This window comes from Argentina silus, assembly GCF_951799395.1.
Source record: "Argentina silus genome assembly, chromosome: 2".
NCBI lineage: Eukaryota > Metazoa > Chordata > Actinopteri > Argentiniformes > Argentinidae > Argentina > Argentina silus.
Genome location: NC_139656.1, coordinates 845,020 through 866,026, shown reverse-complemented (window position 1 = coordinate 866,026; position 21,007 = coordinate 845,020). Strand labels below are relative to the sequence as shown.

The 21,007-nt window shown below is 46.9% G+C and overlaps 1 protein-coding gene across 1 annotated transcript; it reads right to left on the bottom strand.

Annotated features, from left to right (window-relative positions):
* Position 1: 1 nt before the first annotated feature.
* On the bottom strand, positions 2 to 20,522 carry tex14 (testis expressed 14, intercellular bridge forming factor; the record flags this gene model as incomplete). Its single annotated transcript, XM_083693755.1, has 28 exons — positions 2 to 725; positions 878 to 1,021; positions 2,460 to 2,558; positions 3,262 to 3,370; positions 4,301 to 4,483; positions 4,749 to 5,133; positions 5,498 to 5,652; positions 7,391 to 7,521; positions 7,829 to 7,910; positions 8,345 to 8,447; positions 8,970 to 9,062; positions 9,327 to 9,427; positions 11,792 to 12,073; positions 12,377 to 12,477; positions 13,236 to 13,264; positions 13,639 to 14,588; positions 14,921 to 15,026; positions 15,249 to 15,439; positions 15,781 to 15,929; positions 16,448 to 16,626; positions 16,788 to 16,911; positions 17,624 to 17,740; positions 18,078 to 18,211; positions 18,489 to 18,570; positions 18,968 to 19,116; positions 19,225 to 19,390; positions 20,149 to 20,263; positions 20,393 to 20,522. 28 exons carry the CDS (start codon positions 20,520 to 20,522, stop codon positions 659 to 661), a joined length of 4,656 nt encoding a protein of 1,551 aa, XP_083549881.1. The 3' UTR covers positions 2 to 658.
* Between the last annotated feature and the right edge of the window lie 485 nt (positions 20,523 to 21,007).

The following is a 21,007-nucleotide window of genomic DNA, read 5'->3' as shown; positions in this document are numbered from 1 at the left end:
AATGTATTTTTCATGTAATACTGGACTTAAGTCTAACACTTTTCAAGTATCTGGTGAGGGTAGAACAATCAATGACAGTTTCAGAATTTGCAGGAACCTTATAAATTACTAAAAGTTTAAAATGGTGATAAAATTGTTACTAATGAACATTTAAATAGAGATCTCATTTTGAGGTTTCCTTGGTATTAGAGAATCTTACCATTGAAATAGCAGTTGTTAGGCAGTCATGTAAAGATATCATGGCAGATCAAAGTGAATACATCACTGACAACAGACAGCATTAATAATCATCAGTATGATGTTAACAAATTGACTGTTTCTTTCTATTACACTCTAAATGGGCTCAAATGGCCTTGAGCAGCTTCATGCCAACACAAAGAAATGGAACTTCAAATAGATTTACAGAACAAAAGAATTATGACAACACTGAAAGATATTAAGAATGTCAACAGTAAGATCATGTTTTCATTGAGAAAGCTATCAAGACAAAATTGATAAGTTAATGAATTACAGCTCAAAACACAGTACGTGTCACTACAACTACTCAAGACCTTCAAATCTGGCAGTATTTGTTAACCCTTTAAAGTATACCTTTTCAGTGGTGACAGATCCATGAAGGTGTATGAACAGTAATGCCCATTGCCATGTTTCATGCATCTTAATCTCTTAGGACTTGGTTGGGCCCACTTTGGCTTTTGATGGGGGTTTGCTCTAGGATGATCACTCTGCACATACAAAACACTGTTTAAGTACATCCTCCTGTCTGTAAGCATGGAATCAGTGACAGGGAACGCAATTTAAGACAGCAAGAGGGTAATGTGTCCTTAACCTCTTGCTGACTGGTGTAATATGATTGTTTTGCATCATTATTTCATACCTGTGAGGCTTACTCCAGGTCCCATGACCAGCCGTCTCCAGTTTGTCATCCCCTGCCACAGGAACTGGTAGGTTGTGGTCCCCCGCAGGGCAGCCGGCGTCCTCACCCACCTCGCCCTCCCCCTGGGGCTCACACACGCTCGGCCTAGCCACATAGGACGACACACATACTGCAGTAGCATACTTGAAGATAACTCACACACGCATTCACACACACACACACACACACACACACACACACACACACACACACACACACACACACAGTTCACAGTGACAACAAGGGTCAATTGTGGGTGAAAACACCAGAGACGTTCCTGAGGCTACTCAGCTCCATGCTAACACGCCATAGTGGAAATTGCACAAGTATGTTCCAAGAGTGAAGAGGTGTATATCAGAATGCTCTAGAGGTTCACTGATGGAGTGGCTCAGTGAGAGGGGATATGTTGTAAAATGATGTTGCAGTACTTAACTAAACACTGGGCCACTTGCAACATCGCTAGTAGGTTGGCAGCTAAATTGCTGTAACTTCCTGGGGCTGGAAGTTTTTCTTAACGGCCCGCCCGAGTATAAACCACTGCCCTGTACCTGAACCAAAGTGTTTCATGCCAAGATGCATACAGTAGCTGCCTGAGTGAGCACACATCCAAGATATTTTTTTTTCACAATTGTAATTGTAAAAATATTGTAGCCTAATAAAAGTGTACAACATTAGCCTGGGCTACATGGCATTTTGGATGTTTTAACTTGGCACGGACAGGAATGGTCATTAATCAATTCATTAAAAAGCTGTGGATTTGTCTGCATTTTGGCCTTACAGTTAACAGTTTCTAAACCCAATTTAACAAGCAAAGATTTATTTAGGGAATATAGGAGTAGGTTTGGGAAATCAAAGTTTTTGCTACACTGTCACATACCTCCGTTGATACATTGGTTTTGTGTTTTCCAAGATGACAAGTTGGAGCTGTAGCTTACTGCATGCTTAACTATCAGAATATAGCCTAATATTTATAATATTACACTACATTCCTCACAGCGGAGCTCATGTGCAGCCTTTGAGTGCAAGAATTAAGATTTCAGAGAATCAACAGATCACAGTGTTGGAGATCTTATCAGCCTAATAATACTATATATGTATTGCTTGTAAAAGCAATGAAATTATATATTCAGCTAAATTAATTATATATTCACATAAACAATAGTCAATACAAATGAAAATATCACATAGCCTTAATAACAATTGCCTGTTGCCCAATATTGCCACGGATGTATACATATTTTATAGCATATTGATGAACTCAAAAGTAAATAAAGCATGTGCGCTTTGGATTTCCTAAGCAAAACATGTAGCACTCTTCTAGGCTATACTGTACGCTCTTAAACTTTGAATTATCATGTCTAATGTGTTGTGGAACATATCTTATATGCAGCAGGTGGGATTAAACCTTGAGCATTGCTGCACCCTATGACATCTGAATTACACCCAGGCAAAATGATGTTGTAAGTGAACTTCCACAGAGTTTGTAGCATGTATAGGTTTAAGTTAGTATTGTGGAACGTGTCTTGGGCTCAGCAACACTCACGGTGGTTGTGTGACGGGCCCTGGGCTCCTCAGGACCCTGTGACCAGCCACCTTCTCCACGAGCATGCCCTGCAACACTTCATCCAGAGTGGAGTGAGCTCTGAGAGAGAGAGAGAAAAAAAAAAAAAGAGGGGACTGAGTATATGTCATACAGTGCAAAACTGTTCAGGTGTATGTGCATGCTTCTCCATTCTATACCTTGATGAATAAATACATTTCCTGTGACTCAATAGGAGACATGTTGAGCCCAGGTGTGGACAACCTTGTGAAAGTTATGCACTGGTTGAGAGAATAACCAAGTGTGAGGAGTGAGGAGATTCTGGTGTCGCGAGATTGATGCCGGGCTGAAACAAAACCTAGCCAGGACCAGGTTTGGACCCACCATTGCTGTAGGCTATGTTTGGTGTGGCTGGTCTACTGCACTTGTCAGTCTCCTCCAGGTGGTGTGGCTGGTCTACTGTACCTGTCAGTCTCCTCAGGTGGTCCTCAGGTGGTGTGGCTGGTCTACTGTACCTGTCAGTCTCCTCAGGTGGTCCTCAGGTGGTGTGGCTGGTCTACTGTACCTGTAGTCTCCTCAGGTGGTGTGGCTGGTCTACTGTACCTGTCAGTCTCCTCAGGTGGTCCTCAGGTGGTGTGGCTGGTCTACTGTACTTGTCAGTCTCCTCCAGGTGGTCCTCAGGTGGTGTGGCTGGTCTACTGCACTTGTCAGTCTCCTCCAGGTGGTCCTCAGGTGGTGTGGCTGGTCTACTGTACCTGTCAGTCTCCTCAGGTGGTCCTCAGGTGGTGTGGCTGGTCTACTGTACCTGTCAGTCTCCTCCAGTGGGTCGGGGCCCTCCGGTGGCCGTCTGGCCCGGCTCTGCTGCACAGGAGTTGCCTGGCCCACTGGGTCTGGACCAGCGCCAGCAAGGTTGTCTGAAAATAGAGGGATATTCACAAGTGTTGCACTCTGAGGTGTGTAAATCGACAGGCCAATCGTGGACGGACATCTGTATGAGAGTGAGAGTGAGAGGAGAAGACATAGACGGGAACACGAAACACAGCACGACAGGAGTACCCACCCACATACAGGATGAGGGACGTAACAGGTGCAACTATCTAAATTATACTTTCAACACTTTTCCACTGAAGACAGTTTTTTATTTTTTTATCTGTGTCTGAGAAACTGGCCCTGAATGTACCATAACTCATTCATGCAAGCTATGGGTGCAAATCTCATAATTTCTCTTGCTCACTTTTTATATCGGTGTCCTGTGAAAATATCAAGAGTCCATGGCATAATATCAATATCAATAGTCAAATAAGTAAATTAAAGCGGAATTTTACCCTGTAATCTTGTGGATTTGTTGTTTTCATTACTCAATAATAGACACATTCACAAAAAATTGCATTTAAAACGATCTCTGAGTCAATATATCTTGCTTTGAATGCCCTGATCAGTCCTCATGTCCCAAATTGCCCATTTGATTCAATTTCTACAACTCCCAAGATTCCCCTCTCCCTCCCACCCAAGTTCCTTCTGTTGAACAGCGCAAGAGCTAGCGCCTGCTGCTCTCTGGGAACCACTGGAGTAGTAGATCAGGGTCGGAGTGCAAAAACTCTCATCTGACGTATTTTAACACGGTATGAGACTTTTTTAGGAAGTAAACACAGACCTCGCGTTTCGATAGCTATGATGCAGCTGCACGCGAAGTGATGATAGTTTGAGACGGTATGCATCGTGGATTGACTAGAAATAAACATGAATACCCTTTAAGTCAAGCTGTTTAGACAACAATGCCCCTGAACAATTTGTTTGGGGATACCTTATTTTCTCATGATGCTAAGGAAAAACAAGTATAGTACCTTCACTGTGGACTTTCTCTGCTTGCTCCAGACTACCCACAGAAACCTCCTCTCCATCTAAAAGCTCTTCTTCATCATAGGTCACCTCCTCGTCCTCATCCTCATCCTCTTGTTCCAACTCCTCTTCATCAGGTAACTCTTCCTCTTCACACTCCTCATCCTGCTCTTCTTCCCCCTCGTCCTCTGTGGGGGAAAATAGAACAATGTCTGAGCACAACCTACCATCCAACCATTCCATGCATTACAATGAGCCTGTCCTCCGATTTCTACCTCCACCAGCCTCCCCTGCTGTGCATACTGTGCCATATAGGAGTTTGGCAATGCAGATCCTTTCAATAGTATGACTCAGGACAGTGGTTTGTTATTGAAATGCAGGTTCTGAATCCCACAATGCCTTCTCCTCTCTCCATCCTACACCCAGCAGTATTGGCTTTTACCACCACCTCACCTTCCTCTGCAACAGACAGGCTGGCGTCCAGAGGCTCAGATTCCTGATCGTCATCACTGCCACTCTGCTTCGACCCCTCCATCTCCCCTTCCTCCTCTTCTTCCAGCGTCCTGGTACCTCTTTTTCCCTGGAGATACTCCATGCTCTGGGCCTCGTCGTCTTGGCTGTGCCCCTCCTCCTCGGTGGTGGTGGGGGGTACAGTGAAGGTAGAGGCCACTCCCTCCTGGCTGCTGCCTGCAGTGGTCTGCTGCTCTCCGGAGCTGGCTGTGGTGAACTGTAGGACGGCGGTGGGCGTGTCGTTCTCTTCGGGGGAAGAGGAGTGGCTCCTCGAGGGGGACTGCAGCATGCTGGATACGGAGTGATCTGCAGACGGAGGAGAGTTGGTCTGCAGATGGAGGAGAAGATGGAACAGAGGCCTGGTGACTACTCATATAGACAGTGTGTGTAACAAACACCTCAATATGCGTCCTTCAGTCAGGACACTTTAATAAGTTGAATAAAAATGGTAATACATTAGCCTAGTTTAACCTACATATAAACTTATCTACATATTAACATATCTTGCATGTCATCCCTCCTCTCTCTCACCCATCCTTCTTGTCAATCTCTACTGTCTCTATCCCAATAAAGCAGAAATGCCCAAAAAACATATTTATCTGTCATCATCTGTTGTTGGTCAACAGATGAAACCGTTCGACCGTAATTAACGTAATTAATGGATACAACTGCTGTTCGACATAGTGTCTGACCGTGCTGCTGGCTCCCAGGCTGGCGGTGGCGAAGGTCTCATCAGTGTGGGGGGGCAGGGAACGGCTGCTGCCCCAGGCTGAAGTGTCCAGGAGGCAGAGCAGAGGGGGGACGGACTCAACACTGCCCCCCATGGCCCTGCGGTGGGGTTCTGTCACTACACCAACCAAAACAAGGACCAGTGATGAATGATGAACGTGGGGTTGGGGTATGCATAGGGCTTATAACGTACAGTGGGGGAAATAATTATTTGATCCCCTGCTGATTTTGTTAGTTTGCCTGATTACAAAGAAATGAGCGGTCTATAATTTTTATGGTACTTTTATTTTAACAAATAGAGACAGAATATCAACAAAGAAGTCCAGAAAAAAACACATTATATAAAGTTATAAATTGATTTGCATTTGATCGAAGGAAATAAGTATTTGATCCCCTACAAACCAGCAAGAATTCTGGGTCATACAGACCGGTTATATGCCCATGAGGCACACAGATTACTCCTGTCACTTTAAGAAAGTACTCCTAATCTCTGCTTGTTATGGGTATAAAAGACACCTGTCAATAGAATCAATCTCTTCCATTCCAACCTCTCCACCACCATGGGCAAGACCAAAGAACATTCAAAGGACATCAGGGTAATTGTTGTAGACCTGCACAAGGCTGGAATGGGCTCCAAGACCATCAGCAAGAAGCTTGGTGAGAAGGAGACAACTGGTGCAATTATTAGAAAATGGAAGAAATACAAAATAACCATCAATCGCCCTCGGCCTGGAGATCCATGCAAGATCTCGCCTCGTGGGGTAAGGATGATCATGAGAAGGGTGAGGGATCAGCCCAGAACTACACGGGAGGAGCTGGGTAATGATATTAAGGCAGCTGGGACCACAGTCACCAAGAAAACCATTGGTAACACACTACACCGTAACGGATTGAAATCCTGCAGTGCCCGCAAGGTCCCCCTGCTCAAGAAGGCACATGTACAGGCCCATCTGAAGTTTGCCAATGAACACTTAAATGATTCAGAGAAGGCTTGGGAGAAGGTGATGTGGTCAGATGAGACCAAAATTGAACTCTTTGGCATAAATTTGACTCTTCGTGTTTGGAGGGAGAGAAATGCTGAATGCTACAATCCCAAGAACACCATCCCCACCATCAAACACGGAGGTGGAAACATTATGCTTTGGGGTTGTTTCTCTGCTAAGGGTACAGGACGACTTCACTGCATTGAGGGGCCAATGGACGGGGCCATGTACCGTAAGATCTTGGACGAGAACCTCCTTCCCTCAGCCAGAGCACTGAGGATGAGTCGTGGATGGGTCTTCCAGCATGACAATGACCCAAAACATACGGCCAAGGCAACAAAGGAGTGGCTCAAGAAGAAGCACACTAAGGTCATGGAGTGGCCTAGCTAGTCTCCAGACCTTAATCCTATCGAAAATTTGTGGAGGGGGCTGAAGCTTCGAGTTGCCAAGCAAAAGCCTTGAAACCTTCAGGATTTGGAGAGGATCTGTAAAGAGGAGTGGACCAAAATCCCTCCTGAGATGTGTGCCAACCTGGTGACCAACTACAAGAAACGTCTGACTTCTGTGCTTGCCAACAAGGGTTTCTCCACCAAGTACTAAGTCATGTTTTGCTTGGGGATCAAATACTTATTTCCTTCGATCAAATGCAAATTAATTTATAACTTTATATAATATGTTTTTCTGGCCTTTTTTTTTTGTTGATATTCTGTGTCTATTTGTTAAAATAAAAGTACCATAAAAATTATAGACCGCTCATTTCTTTGTAATCGGGCAAACTAACAAAATCAGCAGGGGATCAAATAATTATTTCCCCCACTGTATATGGCCCGTAGATGTTGTTAAATGTGTGTGAGTGGAGGTTGGTGTTGATACCGGGGCTGCGGGGGGTGCTGTAGCAGGGCGGGGGGCGTCTGTTGAGGGGGCTGGGGGGCAGCCTCTCGTGCTGGGCGGGCGAGCATGTGATGCTGGAGAGGTCGGCCAGCTCGCCCAGGTCAGGTAGACCGCTGGAGACACACCCTCACACACACACACACACACACACACACACACACACACACACACACACACACACACACACACACACACACACATAATTCACAGACACACACAAACTCACCCTCCTCTTTACAGTCACGCCCTTCCCAGAGCTCCAGAACATTCCTCTCAGGTCTCAACATGGCTTTATTAGGAGCTCAGAGCGTTCATGTGTATTGAGACAAACATCTATCCCAAACGTCATATATTCCATAATCATGACATGTAGCAGGGTTAGTATTCTGTATTAGAGCATAGAAGAGTATACCTCCCTACCTGGTCAGGGGGAAAGGGCCGTGCTCACTGACGATGGGGTTAGTATCCATCCGCTCTGACTCATCATGTACAGGCTGGCATTCTGGGGAAATGAACAATGAAACAAGGTTATCTGTGCCCCTTCGTTCACGAAGGGTGGACAATTTACACGAATGTCAGAGTTGCAGTATGCGTGGGGGTCTCGAAGTTAGGATTCCACGCTCGGGGCGCTTAGTGGCGTAGCACACTAATGCGCATAGCGCATATTTGCAAGGTTCCTGCTTCAATATCGGGCCCTGTCATCCCTCCACTCTCTCACCCATCCTTCCTGTCAATCTCTACTGTATCTATCCCAATAAAGCAGAAATGCCTTAAAAAAGGGATTCCACCCTAACTGAATAACTAAGCGAACGCACACAGCCTTTTATGAATCACACTGAGCCGGGTGGGTACAGGTCATTTTCTGCTGTCAGACTGACGGAGGTTGAAGGAATGAGTGGCCTGCGCGTTACTAGCGTTCCAGATAGGCAACCTTACCCCTGTCCCTGGCCTCCAGTGTCTGCTCCTGGGCTGCTCTCACACTGAGCCCGGGCCTGCACACCTCCACAGTCACATCCACATCCTCCTCTGAGCTGGGGCTCTGACAGGGACAAACAAAGGGTGAGAAAAGACAATGACACTCGTTTTACTATATATATATATATATATATATATATATATATATATATACACACACACACACACACACACACACACACACACACACACACACACACTGTATACACGTGAATCATGATTTTGTGTGCTGTTTAGAATCTGAAGACATTGAAGACAACCTGGGTTTGTCACTTTGATCATGTTATCCTAAATGAATGATTGAATGAGCTAACTACAGCATGTACTAACTACTAGGCCTACAGCATGTACTAACTACTAGGCCTACAGTATGTACTAACTACTAGGCCTACAGCATGTACTAACTACTAGGCCTACAGCATGTACTAACTACTGTCATAGTTATGTACTGTTATGGATGGCAACATGTGGTGACATGAGATGAATACACCGTAGTACATCATAACTTAACAAATAACTGTTCAACTATACCAACAGAGGACGATGTGTTGTGTGTGGTTGTATGAGGTGTTAGATAGTTATAGACCTGGTTGTTTCTCTGCTCTGTGTTGGGGGTGTAGAACATGCTGACAGCCTCCACAGGAGACTGGGTGATATCGGACTCAGAGCTCCCCTCCTCCTGAACACAAGGAACCACAAGACACTGTCTACAGTGTACAATCTAACAAATACATTGCTGAAAAGCATGAGCTTTGAGTTAGGAGCAAAGATAAAGATAAGACTTGATCAATGTTTTTCTTTTTTTTATTGCAGAAATTGTACACAGAAATGGAAACATTTCAAAAATACTGACTGTGCAAACTTCAATACAGAACCAAATAGACAAGACAGGACTCTGACAAGATGTTGTGTTGTGTCAGTTGAGTTAGTGTTTGTCCTCTACCTCTCTGGGCCCGGCTCCCTCCCACACTCCACAGGTCATGTTGAAGGTGCGGTTGACTGTGTGGAAGTCTGTGTCATCTTCCTCACTGTCATTCTGGACACCTGCACACAGAGAGGGGTGGATGTATCGCATATGATTGATTGATTGAAACTTCTTATAGTATGGGCTTTTAAGACACAAGAGTAAACAAGTGTGTTCATCACATTTTTCTATAGTATTTTTTAAACAGAACAAAACAAAAACAAAAATACTCCGCTGAACTTCAGCACATTCAGATACAGAGTGTACACTATACAGTATACCATCCTATGCTACAATATTTGACCAGCACAAAGCAGACAGTTGAGTAAGTTCATACACATCCTGTCACCTTACTAATCCCAACATGGTCTAACCACTGTGGTTTGGTCACAGGAACATAATGGTCCTAGTTCATTCACACACTGTCAGCTATATGTCTATCCTCTACTAACATCACAATTAGGGCTTCAGGATATGAACAAAATATCATATCGGCATACTTTTGCAAGATATTGCGATAGCAATATGACTTGCAATCTACCAAACACTGAGGTGAACACACTTGATATTTCCACTGGACATGAAAACAAGTGTCAAAGTAAAGAACAGGAATTGAATACAATAACAAGTCTATGCATGCAGAAGATGAATAGCGCATGTCATTTAAAGTACTGTACAGTGTCCATGAATTGTTGCGATATGTATGGATATTGCATGTGTTTATACTGCAATATCGATAGTTATATATTCAGTCCTATATATATGCAGTCCTACTCCACACACCTTTTAACGAATTTCAACTAATATGCCTTCCACATATTGCCTGATGATATAATATTTTTTTTCAGAGAGGAGAAAAAAGTGTTTTTTTTATAGTATAGACTTCAGTAGAAATCAGAAAAAATATAACCTCCATCACACAGGGCGTCGAAATTCCGCTACAATACCTAAAAAAAATCAGAATTCCATCCATTCTTCACCTTGCATTGTCATTACATTATCATGAAGATGGAATGAGTGGTTGCTAAAACAATATTTCAAATGATAACACAAGCTGCATCATTTAAGTTTTTGAAAACACGCATCAGTGATGTCATAATCAAAATCTATGATTGTTCTATTTCACAGGAAACGGAACCAAATATACTTATTGTGTACTTTTCACCAAAGAGACACAATTGGCTACATTCATTGCGCAAACCTTGTTGAATTCCAAAGCCTTCCAGATCTACAGGTCTCAGACTGCTCTTTCAGGGCTCTACTCTCCTATTACCAGTGAGGAGGAGCCCCAAAGTGTCTGACAGCGACCACTGGTTCAGTCAGGTTCTCTGGTCTGATGAAACCAAGAACTCTTTGGTCTGAATGCCAAGCATGTAGTCACGTATGGAGGAAACCAGGCACCGCTCATCACCTGACCAATACCATCCCTACGGTGAAGCATGGTGGTGGCAGCATCATGCTGTGGAGATGTTTTTCAGTGGCGGGGACTGGGAGACTAGTCAGGATTGAGGGAAAGATGAACGGAGCAAAGTACAGAGAGATCCTTGATGAAAACCTGCTCCAGAGCAGGACAACAACCATAAGCACACAGCCAAGACAACGTAGGAGTGGCTTCGGGAGAAGTCTCTGAATGTCCTTGAGTGGCCCTCTGTTGACCTGAAAATAGCTGTGCACCAACGCTCCCCATCCAGCCTGACAGAACTTGAGAGGATCTGCAGAGAAGAATGGGAGAAACTCCCCAAATACAGGTGTGCCAAGCTTGTAGCGTCATACCCAAGAAGGCTGTAATCGCTGCCAAAGGTGCTTCAACAAAGTACTGAGTAAAGGGTCTGAATACTGTGTGTGCTAAATACTAAATGTGATATTTAAATTTCTTATTTTTAATAAATTAGCAACAATTTCTAAAAACCTGAATACTTTCCGAATGCACTGTAAATCAGGACATCTATTTATGTTTAGAATTAATTATATTTTTGTGTGGAACATTACACTGCAGTGTTATTTACTTTTTGTAAGCTATTTTAGAAACATAGTTTAAGATCAGATTTTAAAATATAGTACATATATTTGTATGTTTTTTTATGCATTCATAGCCACTTAATTTAGATATTTTTCAGATATTATTCAGATATTTATTTATGATTAGTATTAGTATCGGTGGGTAAGTATAAGTACAAGTTGAAGAATAAGAATAAGTGTTTATAAATTATAAATAATTATAAGTAGGCTATAGGTAATGAATTTTTTTTGGGGGGAATAAATAACATTTAAGATTATCACTGGCTATGCTTTTTTTTGTTACACAATGTGACGATCACTTCTAATGCTCCTCCAGAACACTCTACGACCTCACTCATTTACATGGAACACTTCGAACCCCCCCCCCACCCCCCAAAAAAAAGCAAAAACAAACATTGAACAAAATTGGCCTTATTCCCCCTGACCTGCAAAGCTCTTGAAGATGTGCTCCAGCTCTGAGCTGCTGCCTTGGGAGGCCTCCTCGGCTGCTGGCTGGGTCTGGGGAGCACGTGAGGCAGGTGGAGAGGGCCTGTAGGTATCACTGCGGCCCAGGAGGTCCTGTCTGAGTCTGGGTGGTCCCTGTGCCAACCCTTGCCCCTGGCCCTGTCTGTCCTCCATATCCTCACTGTCACTGCTGCCAGGGGCTCCCACTGCTGCTGGCCACAGATGCCCACTGGTCATCCTGGCCACCAGGTCTGACACCTCACCTGGACACAACACAGATGGCTTTGCGTATCAGTAATATCAGTATGTACTAACGAGGAGATAGGGTGCACACACAAAACGTTTGTTCTTGCTTAGTCTTTAGATTCAGTGAACAAACGTGTGTGTACCCTTTCTCTTCATTTAATCTTCAGCCTGGAAGACTTTTTTGGATAAAAACCACGGCCCACATACAGCTTTACCCCCCCCCCCCCAAAAAAAAAATGTCTTGGTGCAGGGACCTCAGTCGTATCAGTCATGTAATGAGTTGTGTGAGCTCAGTGGTAACAGTTTGGTGGAGATCTCACTGGTCCATTTGGTCTTGGCAGGGGGCTGAGGCAGTCTGGGCTGGGGAGTAGGACTGTCCTCCTCCAGAGAGTCTGTTGCCGCCTCAGAGGACACATAGGGCCTGGCATGGGACACACAACGTGTCAAACACACACAATCAAACGCACACATACACCAAGGGTGACTGTCAAACACACACTCTCCACACACACACACACACACACACACACACCAAGGGTGACTGTCAAACACACACTTACAGTGACACACAAATGTCCCTGTGATGGTGGATAAGAGGAGTGACCCACAAGAGTGTAATGTAAATGTGCTTTGAGACCTTCTGAAAAAACCTACAGTACATAAAACCTACTGACAGGAATAGTTGCTCAAGGGTATACTGTTGTAGTTGCAGTGGTACTGATGTGGTCAGTCCAGGCCCTTTCGTTACATTGGAGGATACAGCTTGTCAGTATCTGTACCTGCTTTTTGTCCTGCACCACTTTAGTATGGAGTAGCAGGGGAGGCTGGTGGAGGTAGAAATCGAAGGACGGGTTCATGCATGGAATGAAATGAGGACGGGTTCATGCATGGAATGAAATGAGGAATGTTGTGTTTGAATGGTGTGGCATGTGGGTGCATGTGCGTTACCGTTCCTCATTCCATGCATTACAAGACGGTACATTGAGCCCGTCCTCCGATTTGTACCTCCGCTGCCCGGGCGGGCGGTTAGCGGTACCTGTCAGTCAGTTCCTCTGTGTTGTCATGTGACTGGTGCTCTGTCTGTGTGTCTGCTCTCTGCTGCTCTCTCTCTCTCTCTGTCTCTCTGCAGGGTCTGCCTCTGCCTGCCTACCGAGGGGAACAGCAATGGTTCTCACTCACTCTGAACAGTCAACGCCCCGGGGGACGTGCTGAGAACCAAACGTCGACATCTCATATGGAACAACAACAACAACAACAACAACAGTTCAAAAGGATGACGTTATTCTGTCGTCAAGCGGTTCAGCAGGACCTGCAGTAACGGCAGAAGTGGTGACTTTGTGATAGCACACGTTGGTGATGACGCACGTTGGTGATAACACACGTTGGTGTCAGTTATACTGACTGTACTGCGCTGCACTACGTCCCGTACGAGCAGCTCTGTGAGAATTAGCCCATTGCTATTACTGTCTCCTTTCAATGTATGTTTGAGCCAGCAGGGGGCACTAGAGTGCTTCTGTGTGTGTGTGTGTGTGTGTGTGTGCGTGTGTGTGTGTGCGTGTGTGTGTGTGTGCGTGCGCGCTACCTGCTGCTTGTTCCTGGGTTGCGTGTTGACGAAGCTGTCCTCCTGAGCTGAACTGTAGTGGCTCAGCTCCTCCGGCCCGCTGCTCTCTGAAGGGCACTCCACAGCAGCGTATCCCACCCAAGGCCCCTCCAGAGCGGGGTGCTCCTCGGCCGGGTACTCCCTCTGCCACACGGCCAGCTCCTGGGCGCTGAGCGGCCTGGACTCCCCTCCCTTCAGGAGCTGAGCCTCCACCCTCTTGGCTGACAGGTGGACGCCGTGTGGCAGGAGGCGGTACTGCGAAGGAGGCCCTACCGCGCGGGACACGGTGCTGCAGGCTGACCCCGAGAGAGTGGAGGAGGAGGGGGAGGAGAGGAGGGAGGCGGAGGTGGAAGGGGAGGCGGGGGAGGAGGGGAGAGCGGCGTCTCTGCCGTGGTTCGCCCCCCCGGTGTCCACCTCGTCGGTGCCTCCCCGTTCCAGTTGCCGCCGGTGACGGCCGTTTTCCACAGCGACCAGATTGCTCTGGGACTGCTGCAACAGCACCTGGGAGACCTTGAGGTTGAGCACAATGGAGCTGATGTGCTCCGAGAAGCTTTTGATCAGGCGTTCCGGTTGGACGGCCCTCCTCTCCCTCATCCTCTCTTCTTCTTCGTCATCCTCATCTTTGGACTCGTCCTCCTGGGTGCTCTCGGGTTCGGAGGGGGCCGTGGTACACATGCGCCAATTGTCCAGGGGCAGAATGTCCCTAAAAGAGATGTCTCTGTGGAGAGAAATGGACTCTGCTGAGTCTGTTGTCATCCCCTCTTCCCCCCTGTTCCCTTTCTCTCTCTCTCCCTCCTCCTCCGTCTCCGTCTCTCCGTCCAGTAGTCTGTCCAGCTGGCTGAGCTGGTGGTGGATCTCCCGGTCCACCTTGGTGTCCACAGTGAGGCCTGAAGGACCCTCCTCTGGGTCCAAATGTGTGGCAGGTTTGAGACCTGAGCCAGAGAAGTAAGGAGAGGAGAGAAGAGCAGAGTACAGAGTAGAGGGGACGGGAGGACAAAAAATGTTTCACCCACTGTAGCTTAGGGCTCATTTCTACCATGGGGAAATGCTAGAGATGTAGCATTGGGTGTTTTTGATGTGTGTATTATTCATGATGTGTCCTCTCTCTTCGGTCTTAGTATACGATACAATAACTTTATTGACAATAAGGACCCTGGATGCACAGAAGCAGCAGAGTGTGTAACAGTGGTGTGTGTATGTGTGAGAGTGTGGTTGTGTTTGTGTGTGTGTGTGTGTGTGTGTGTGTGTGTGTGTGTGTTCTCACCAGTGGTGTCTACAGGAGTGGACTCTGGACTCCAGTCTGCAGCCCTCAGACCTCCGCCTGCCTCTGTGTACAGCCCACTTCTCCTCCTAACCACCTGGGACAGCTCCTACAACACACACACACACACACACACACGCATGCGTGCACACACACACACACACACACACACACACACACACACACACACACACACACACACACACACACACACACACACACACACCGATTGTGTATTGAAAGTCAAGTCAAGTTGTCGTTGTGTGTGTGTGTGTGTGTGTGTGTGTGTGTGTGTGTGTGTGTGTGTCAGCGGATGGCGGTGCGTGTGTACCTTGATGTCACAGCGCAGTGTGAGGCGCAGGTCCTGCAGGCTGTGTGTGCGTTCCTGGGCCCGGGGGTGCAGACCCACCCTGACCAGAGGGTAGTACGGCTGGGGCACCCGGGGGTCCGGAGCCAGGGCCCGGCCAGAGTCCACCTCCTGTCTGATCCAGCCAGGGTCCGCATCGCCCCACGGCACAGCATCTGGGAGACCCATAGCAAAGGTACAGGCTACCTTGTATTGTGCCTGGAAACACATCCCATTCACATATGCATCCTTTCCTCGAAGTATTCACTGATCTACTAGATAGGTGTGAGAGAGGGTCTGTACATACAGATTTAGTGGGGTTTTGGTTCCACATATAGAGTTTTATTGGATAAAGACAGGAAAGTAAGGAGGAGTGGGCATGGGCCGGATTCCAACCCATGCCGACATGGGCATATGTGTGCACTGTCGGCCGTGGTGCTGGACCGCTAGACCACCAGGCCCCAAGAAGCCTGTAGCTACTTTGGTGCTGGGAGGTGGACCTGGGATAGGAGGGTACCTGTGTAGAGCTCCTGGATGAGAGCACACAGGCTGTAGAGGTCGGCCTTCCCCGTGCAGGGCCGCCGTCTGATGACCTCCGGAGCTGCCCAGTTGTAGAGGCCCGGGGGCAGGGGCAGGTGGGGCGGGGGGTGGGGGCGGCTTCCTTCGCTGTGGAGAACAGCACATAGACAAACACATGAATGTGGTCCTCTGTGGCTCAGTTGGTAGAGCATGGCGCTAACAACGCTTAGGTTGTGGGTTTGATTCCCGCTGGGACCATGTATACTGAAATGTATGCACTCACTGCAGTGTAAGTCGCTTCGGATAAATGCGTCAGCTAAATGGCATCTATTATTATATGAATGACATCATTCAGAATGACTGAGTCATACGTATTTCTGACCCAGTGCTACAAGTCAACTTCAAACTTATCCGGCTTAAAAACCTCATCCTGGTTGTAATCCGGATGTTGAGTAATGCGATACGTTTTTGAGCAACATATTCTTCTAACAGTCGATTGTTATTTAAGGTTCCGGCAGATTGAGGTTGTCGTTGAGTAAGTCCGGCTGATGTGCTCAGTATGGTGGAATGTATTCCTTTTCTCGTGCCTACTTTCTTGTGTAAATGCATAGGGTGAAGAAAGGTACTTTTGTCGGGGGTGGGGGGTGGGGAGCGGGTCTCCATACCTGGGCACCATGAAGCTGAGACCGGAGAGCTTGGCCACGCCGGGGTGTGTGAGCAGCACGCTGTGGGAGGAGAGAGAGCGCATCACCAGGGCCCTGCCGTGCAGGTAGAGCAGAGCCTCACACACTTGCAGCACCACAGAGAGGAGGGCCTCAGCACGCAGGACGGGGAACTCAGCACGCTGGGAAAGGGGGGGGGGGGGGACATTGTGACCGGTCAGATGGTCAACATTTCTCAGGTCCCCTACCCATGGAGCATTCTAAGGAAGTGTGTGAGTATCTAACCGAGGTGGTGTAAGGGTGGCCAGAGACAGGCAGGTGTGTGTGTGAGGTGAGGCGTTACCTTCTTGTGGAGCAGGTTGTACAGCGAGCCTACGTGGACCCTCTCAAACACCAGGCGCACCCTCAGCAGGTCACTGCCCATGCTCACCGCCATCAGCTGCAGCAGGTGGGGGTGGAAGAGATGGCTACACACACACACACACAGACACACACACACACACCACGTTTAGGACACTAAATAGTCGTTCACGGAACAGTTCCTCAACACAACACAAGGGTTCATCTCACTGGAAACTGGACATTAACTCCAAAATGATTCACACAACGTGTTACAGACAGACCTTAAACAACCAACATTCACATGGTCAGTCCACAGTTTTTCAACTAACAGTCACTGACCACAGAACAGTTTCTCAACTAACAGTCACTGATCACAGAACAGTTTCTCAACCAACAGTCCCTGATCACAGAACAGTTTCTCAACCAACAGTCACTGATCACAGAAAAGTTTCTCAACCAACAGTCACTGATCACAGAACAGTGACTCAACCAACAGCTTGAAAATAAACAGCTATTCATCCAACTGCCTTTACCGTTCCACCGAGACATATTTAGCCTTAGGAAGGCACACTTTGAAACCCTAGAAATATAATCATGCCACAGAGGCAGTAGTTACTGGGGAAGGCCCTAAATCACTAGACAGCATAAATAGCGGTCAAATGGCAGGCGTGCTTTCACGTAAACACTATAATTTGGACAACTGCTAAGGAAAGGCCTGTAATTATACAACTGAGAGGGGACGTCTACCACAACGGGGCTTAAAACAGTCTCTATTGGTGACATTTTTGGGTTATATAGGTATTTTATAAACAAACGATAGGATTTGGCTCTTCTCACCTGCAGTATTCCTGCTCTATGAGCAGCAGGTCCAGGAAGGTCTCTCTGCTGCCCCCCTGTGAGGAGGAGAGAGACTGCAGCTCCTTCACAGTGACCCTGCAGCCCTTCCAGCTGTAACTGAAACATCACAGCAGTTTAGTTCATAAGATAGAATGTCTATAGCTTCCATGTGGCACTGTCCCATTAGAACCATGAAGGATTCTCTATTCTACACAGTAAAGACCAATGAAGGATTCTCTATTCTACACAGTAAAGACCAATGCTGAAAGCATTTATACACTTATCTGACACAATACATAGGTGCCAGAAATCACACATGAATATAGAGAAAGATATGTGGATGTTTCTTGCCCGTTCACACAAGTACTGTCCAATGACAAAACTTATCACTGATAAGGCCAATGGATAACACGACCCGAACAAGACCGTGTTCGGTCCGCTCCAGCGGTCGTACTTGGTCATGGTGATGAAGGAGCTGCAGGTGAAGAAGAGGAGAGGCTCGTCGTCCGCTTGTCCTAACTCACTGTCCCCGATCACAGGCAGGGAGGCCAGCAAACCCAGCGCCTGCCCGGGCTTCTCTATACACAACTAGGCCAAGCAAGGGGGGGGGGAAAAAACACCAAAACACACTCAGTTCAACTCACACACACAGATGACACTGTCATTCCAAACTGGAATGTATTCAACGTGTTTATCCATTTTACAATCTGGAAGAGTAACGATCCCCCCTCAGGGCCACAGATCCTGACCAGAAATACAGCGTGATGTCACAGGTCGAGCAAGTCTTCCACTGACATCATACATGTCCATGAGTTGTGTGTCGTCTGTTACGAAGCAGGATGCCGCCTGACGTGTTCTTTCGTACCTTTCCAAAGCCAAAGCACTGGACCGTGTCGCAAGCGGACGACTTGGTGTTCATCTTTCTGTTCAGATGCAGGTCTGAGCCACTGCAACAACACAGACCGGGTTCACCAAACATATCCAAAAGAATGTGCAGTATTCAATGGGATTGCATATCATATATCATACCCTATGAGGTGCATCTCACTGCTAGAACAATCTACAAAGAACATCAGTCGGTTGTTCTGGTGCCTCTCGGGCATTTTAGGGTGTACATTGAGGACCTCCTTGGTGAAGGATGTGATTGTTTCTCCTGATATATTGTGGTTTTATATGATGTATTGATTTCTGTATTTAACTGTGTTCCGGTTTTTTTAGGTGCTGTTTGTAACTGTATATATAGTGTGTGTTTTCCCCTGTAGAAATAAAAATATAGGCCAGTATCTAAGGTATGGATATCAATAGCTCTGACAGAGGTCATGGAGAAGGCCAGTAGTGACTTACCCTGACTTGAGGAGCTCCAGGAGAGAGGGGGAGCGCACCAGGGTCTTGGAGGAGGTAGAGGAGGGGGTCCGGGGGCGCAGCTGCCAGGGCTGGGGGGTCTGGGACAGGCTGTGCATGTGGGACACACAGCTCTTCAGGAACACCAGCATCTGGAGGGGGAAGCCAATCAAACAACCAAACATTTGAATTCTATGATGTACTGCACATCATGTTTGTTCTGTATGCTGAGTGGGAGTGAGGAGTGAGGAAGCCCTCACCCTGGCGCTGTGCTCCTGGGCCCCAGCCTCAGCCCAGTCCTGGGGGTTTCGGCCCTGGAGGTCATGGAGCCTCAGGTCCCCCCCGGTGTCCAGCAGGCCACTCAGCAGCCAGGGGTTGCAGGAGAACACAGCCGCGTGGACCGGGGTGCTCCTATCCTCACAGCGACTACAGCACAGAGGGAAAACATCAATATGGTGGCCTGAGGTGGTCCAGTGGTCTAGCACCACAGCCTACAGTGCATACATATGCCCATGTTGGCATGGGTTCGAATCCGACCCATGACCTTCTGACATACCCTCTCCTTCCTGTCGTTCTCTACTATCTCTGTCCAATAAAAACTGAGAATGGGACAACCACACTCCAAAAATAACCTTAACAGTTACAAAACACTTTCTCACTAAGTCCATTCTGGGTTCAGAGATTACAATGCAGTGAACATGTCCTCTGTTGTTCTATGCATGGCTTTGTGTAACTGTGGTTTCATTTGTTGTGAGCGTTTGCCAGTAAATACTTCGAGCTGAAAAACATATATGCAAAATGTCATGAAATTCAAAGACTTACAATGTCACTATTTCTATGACACACATCATTCTGTAGCAGGCCTTGATGTCTAGGAGTGAGGGGTGGAGGAGAGGAGAGAGGGGGTGGAGGAGAGGAGAGGAGAGGGGGGGTTGAAGAGAGAAGCAGTGGAAGAAAGGAGAGATGGGGTGGAGGAGAGGTGAGAAGGGGTGGAGGAGAGGAGAGAGGGTGTGGAGGAGAAGAGAGGGGGGGTTGAAGAGAGAAGCAGTGGAAGAAAGGAGAGATGGGGTAGAGGAGAGGTGAGAGGGGGGGTTGAAGAGAGAAGCAGTAGAAGAAAGGAGAGATGGGGTGGAGGAGAGGAGAGAGGGGGTGGAGGAGAGGAGAGGACTGAGGGACAGTCTTACTGGTTGGGGTCAGCTCCATACTGTAGCAGCAGCTCAGTGACACTCATCAGGCCCAGGAGAGAGGCACAGAACAGAGGAGTCTGGCCCAGGTTGTTGACACAGTCCACATCCACACCTAGAGGACAACAACACATTACATTACACCACACTACAACATTACATCAACCTGAAAGGTTTTCCCTATTCACCAAGACCATGTCAAGATCAATGGATATTTAACGGAATACTCAAAGATTTTTGTGACCTTTTTTGAGCAGCTTCTCAATCTTGTGAAGGTTCCTCTCTAGGGTGTATTGGTGCAGCAGCTGTGCTTGTAGGCTTCCATTCCTCACGACGCCCAGACGGACAGGACAGGGCACAGGCAGCGCAGACATGCTTCTCCATTCATTTATCCACGGAGCTAACTAACTTAAAACTGCCACAAGGGGGCGCTGAAAGGTGAAGATTACTATGTCAGCTAGCTGGCACTTAGCTAGGTTCATGTTTATTTACTAGCTCAGAACTCGGTATTAATTTAACTAATCCAGTTTGGGAATTTTAATTAGTAGGTGGTTATTTACTGCCTGACACTGGATAACAACAACTGCATATAACTGGATACTTCACTAGTTTACCGAATGCTAGCAACAGCTAACTTGCTGGCAAGCTAATAGTCGTTGAGCTAATGCAGCTAGCAAAATCATGAATTTTGACAGTGACAACTTAGTAGCTATATAGGTGTTAGCTAAATGTATTAAAATAGTAAACTGATAACTGTAAAGTTATTAAAAAGCACAATTTGCACTCTCGAAAGCCCCTCGGCACTTGTTGCAAGTGAAATTGTGAGGGATGAAACCATAAAGAAAAATATCTTTGTCTC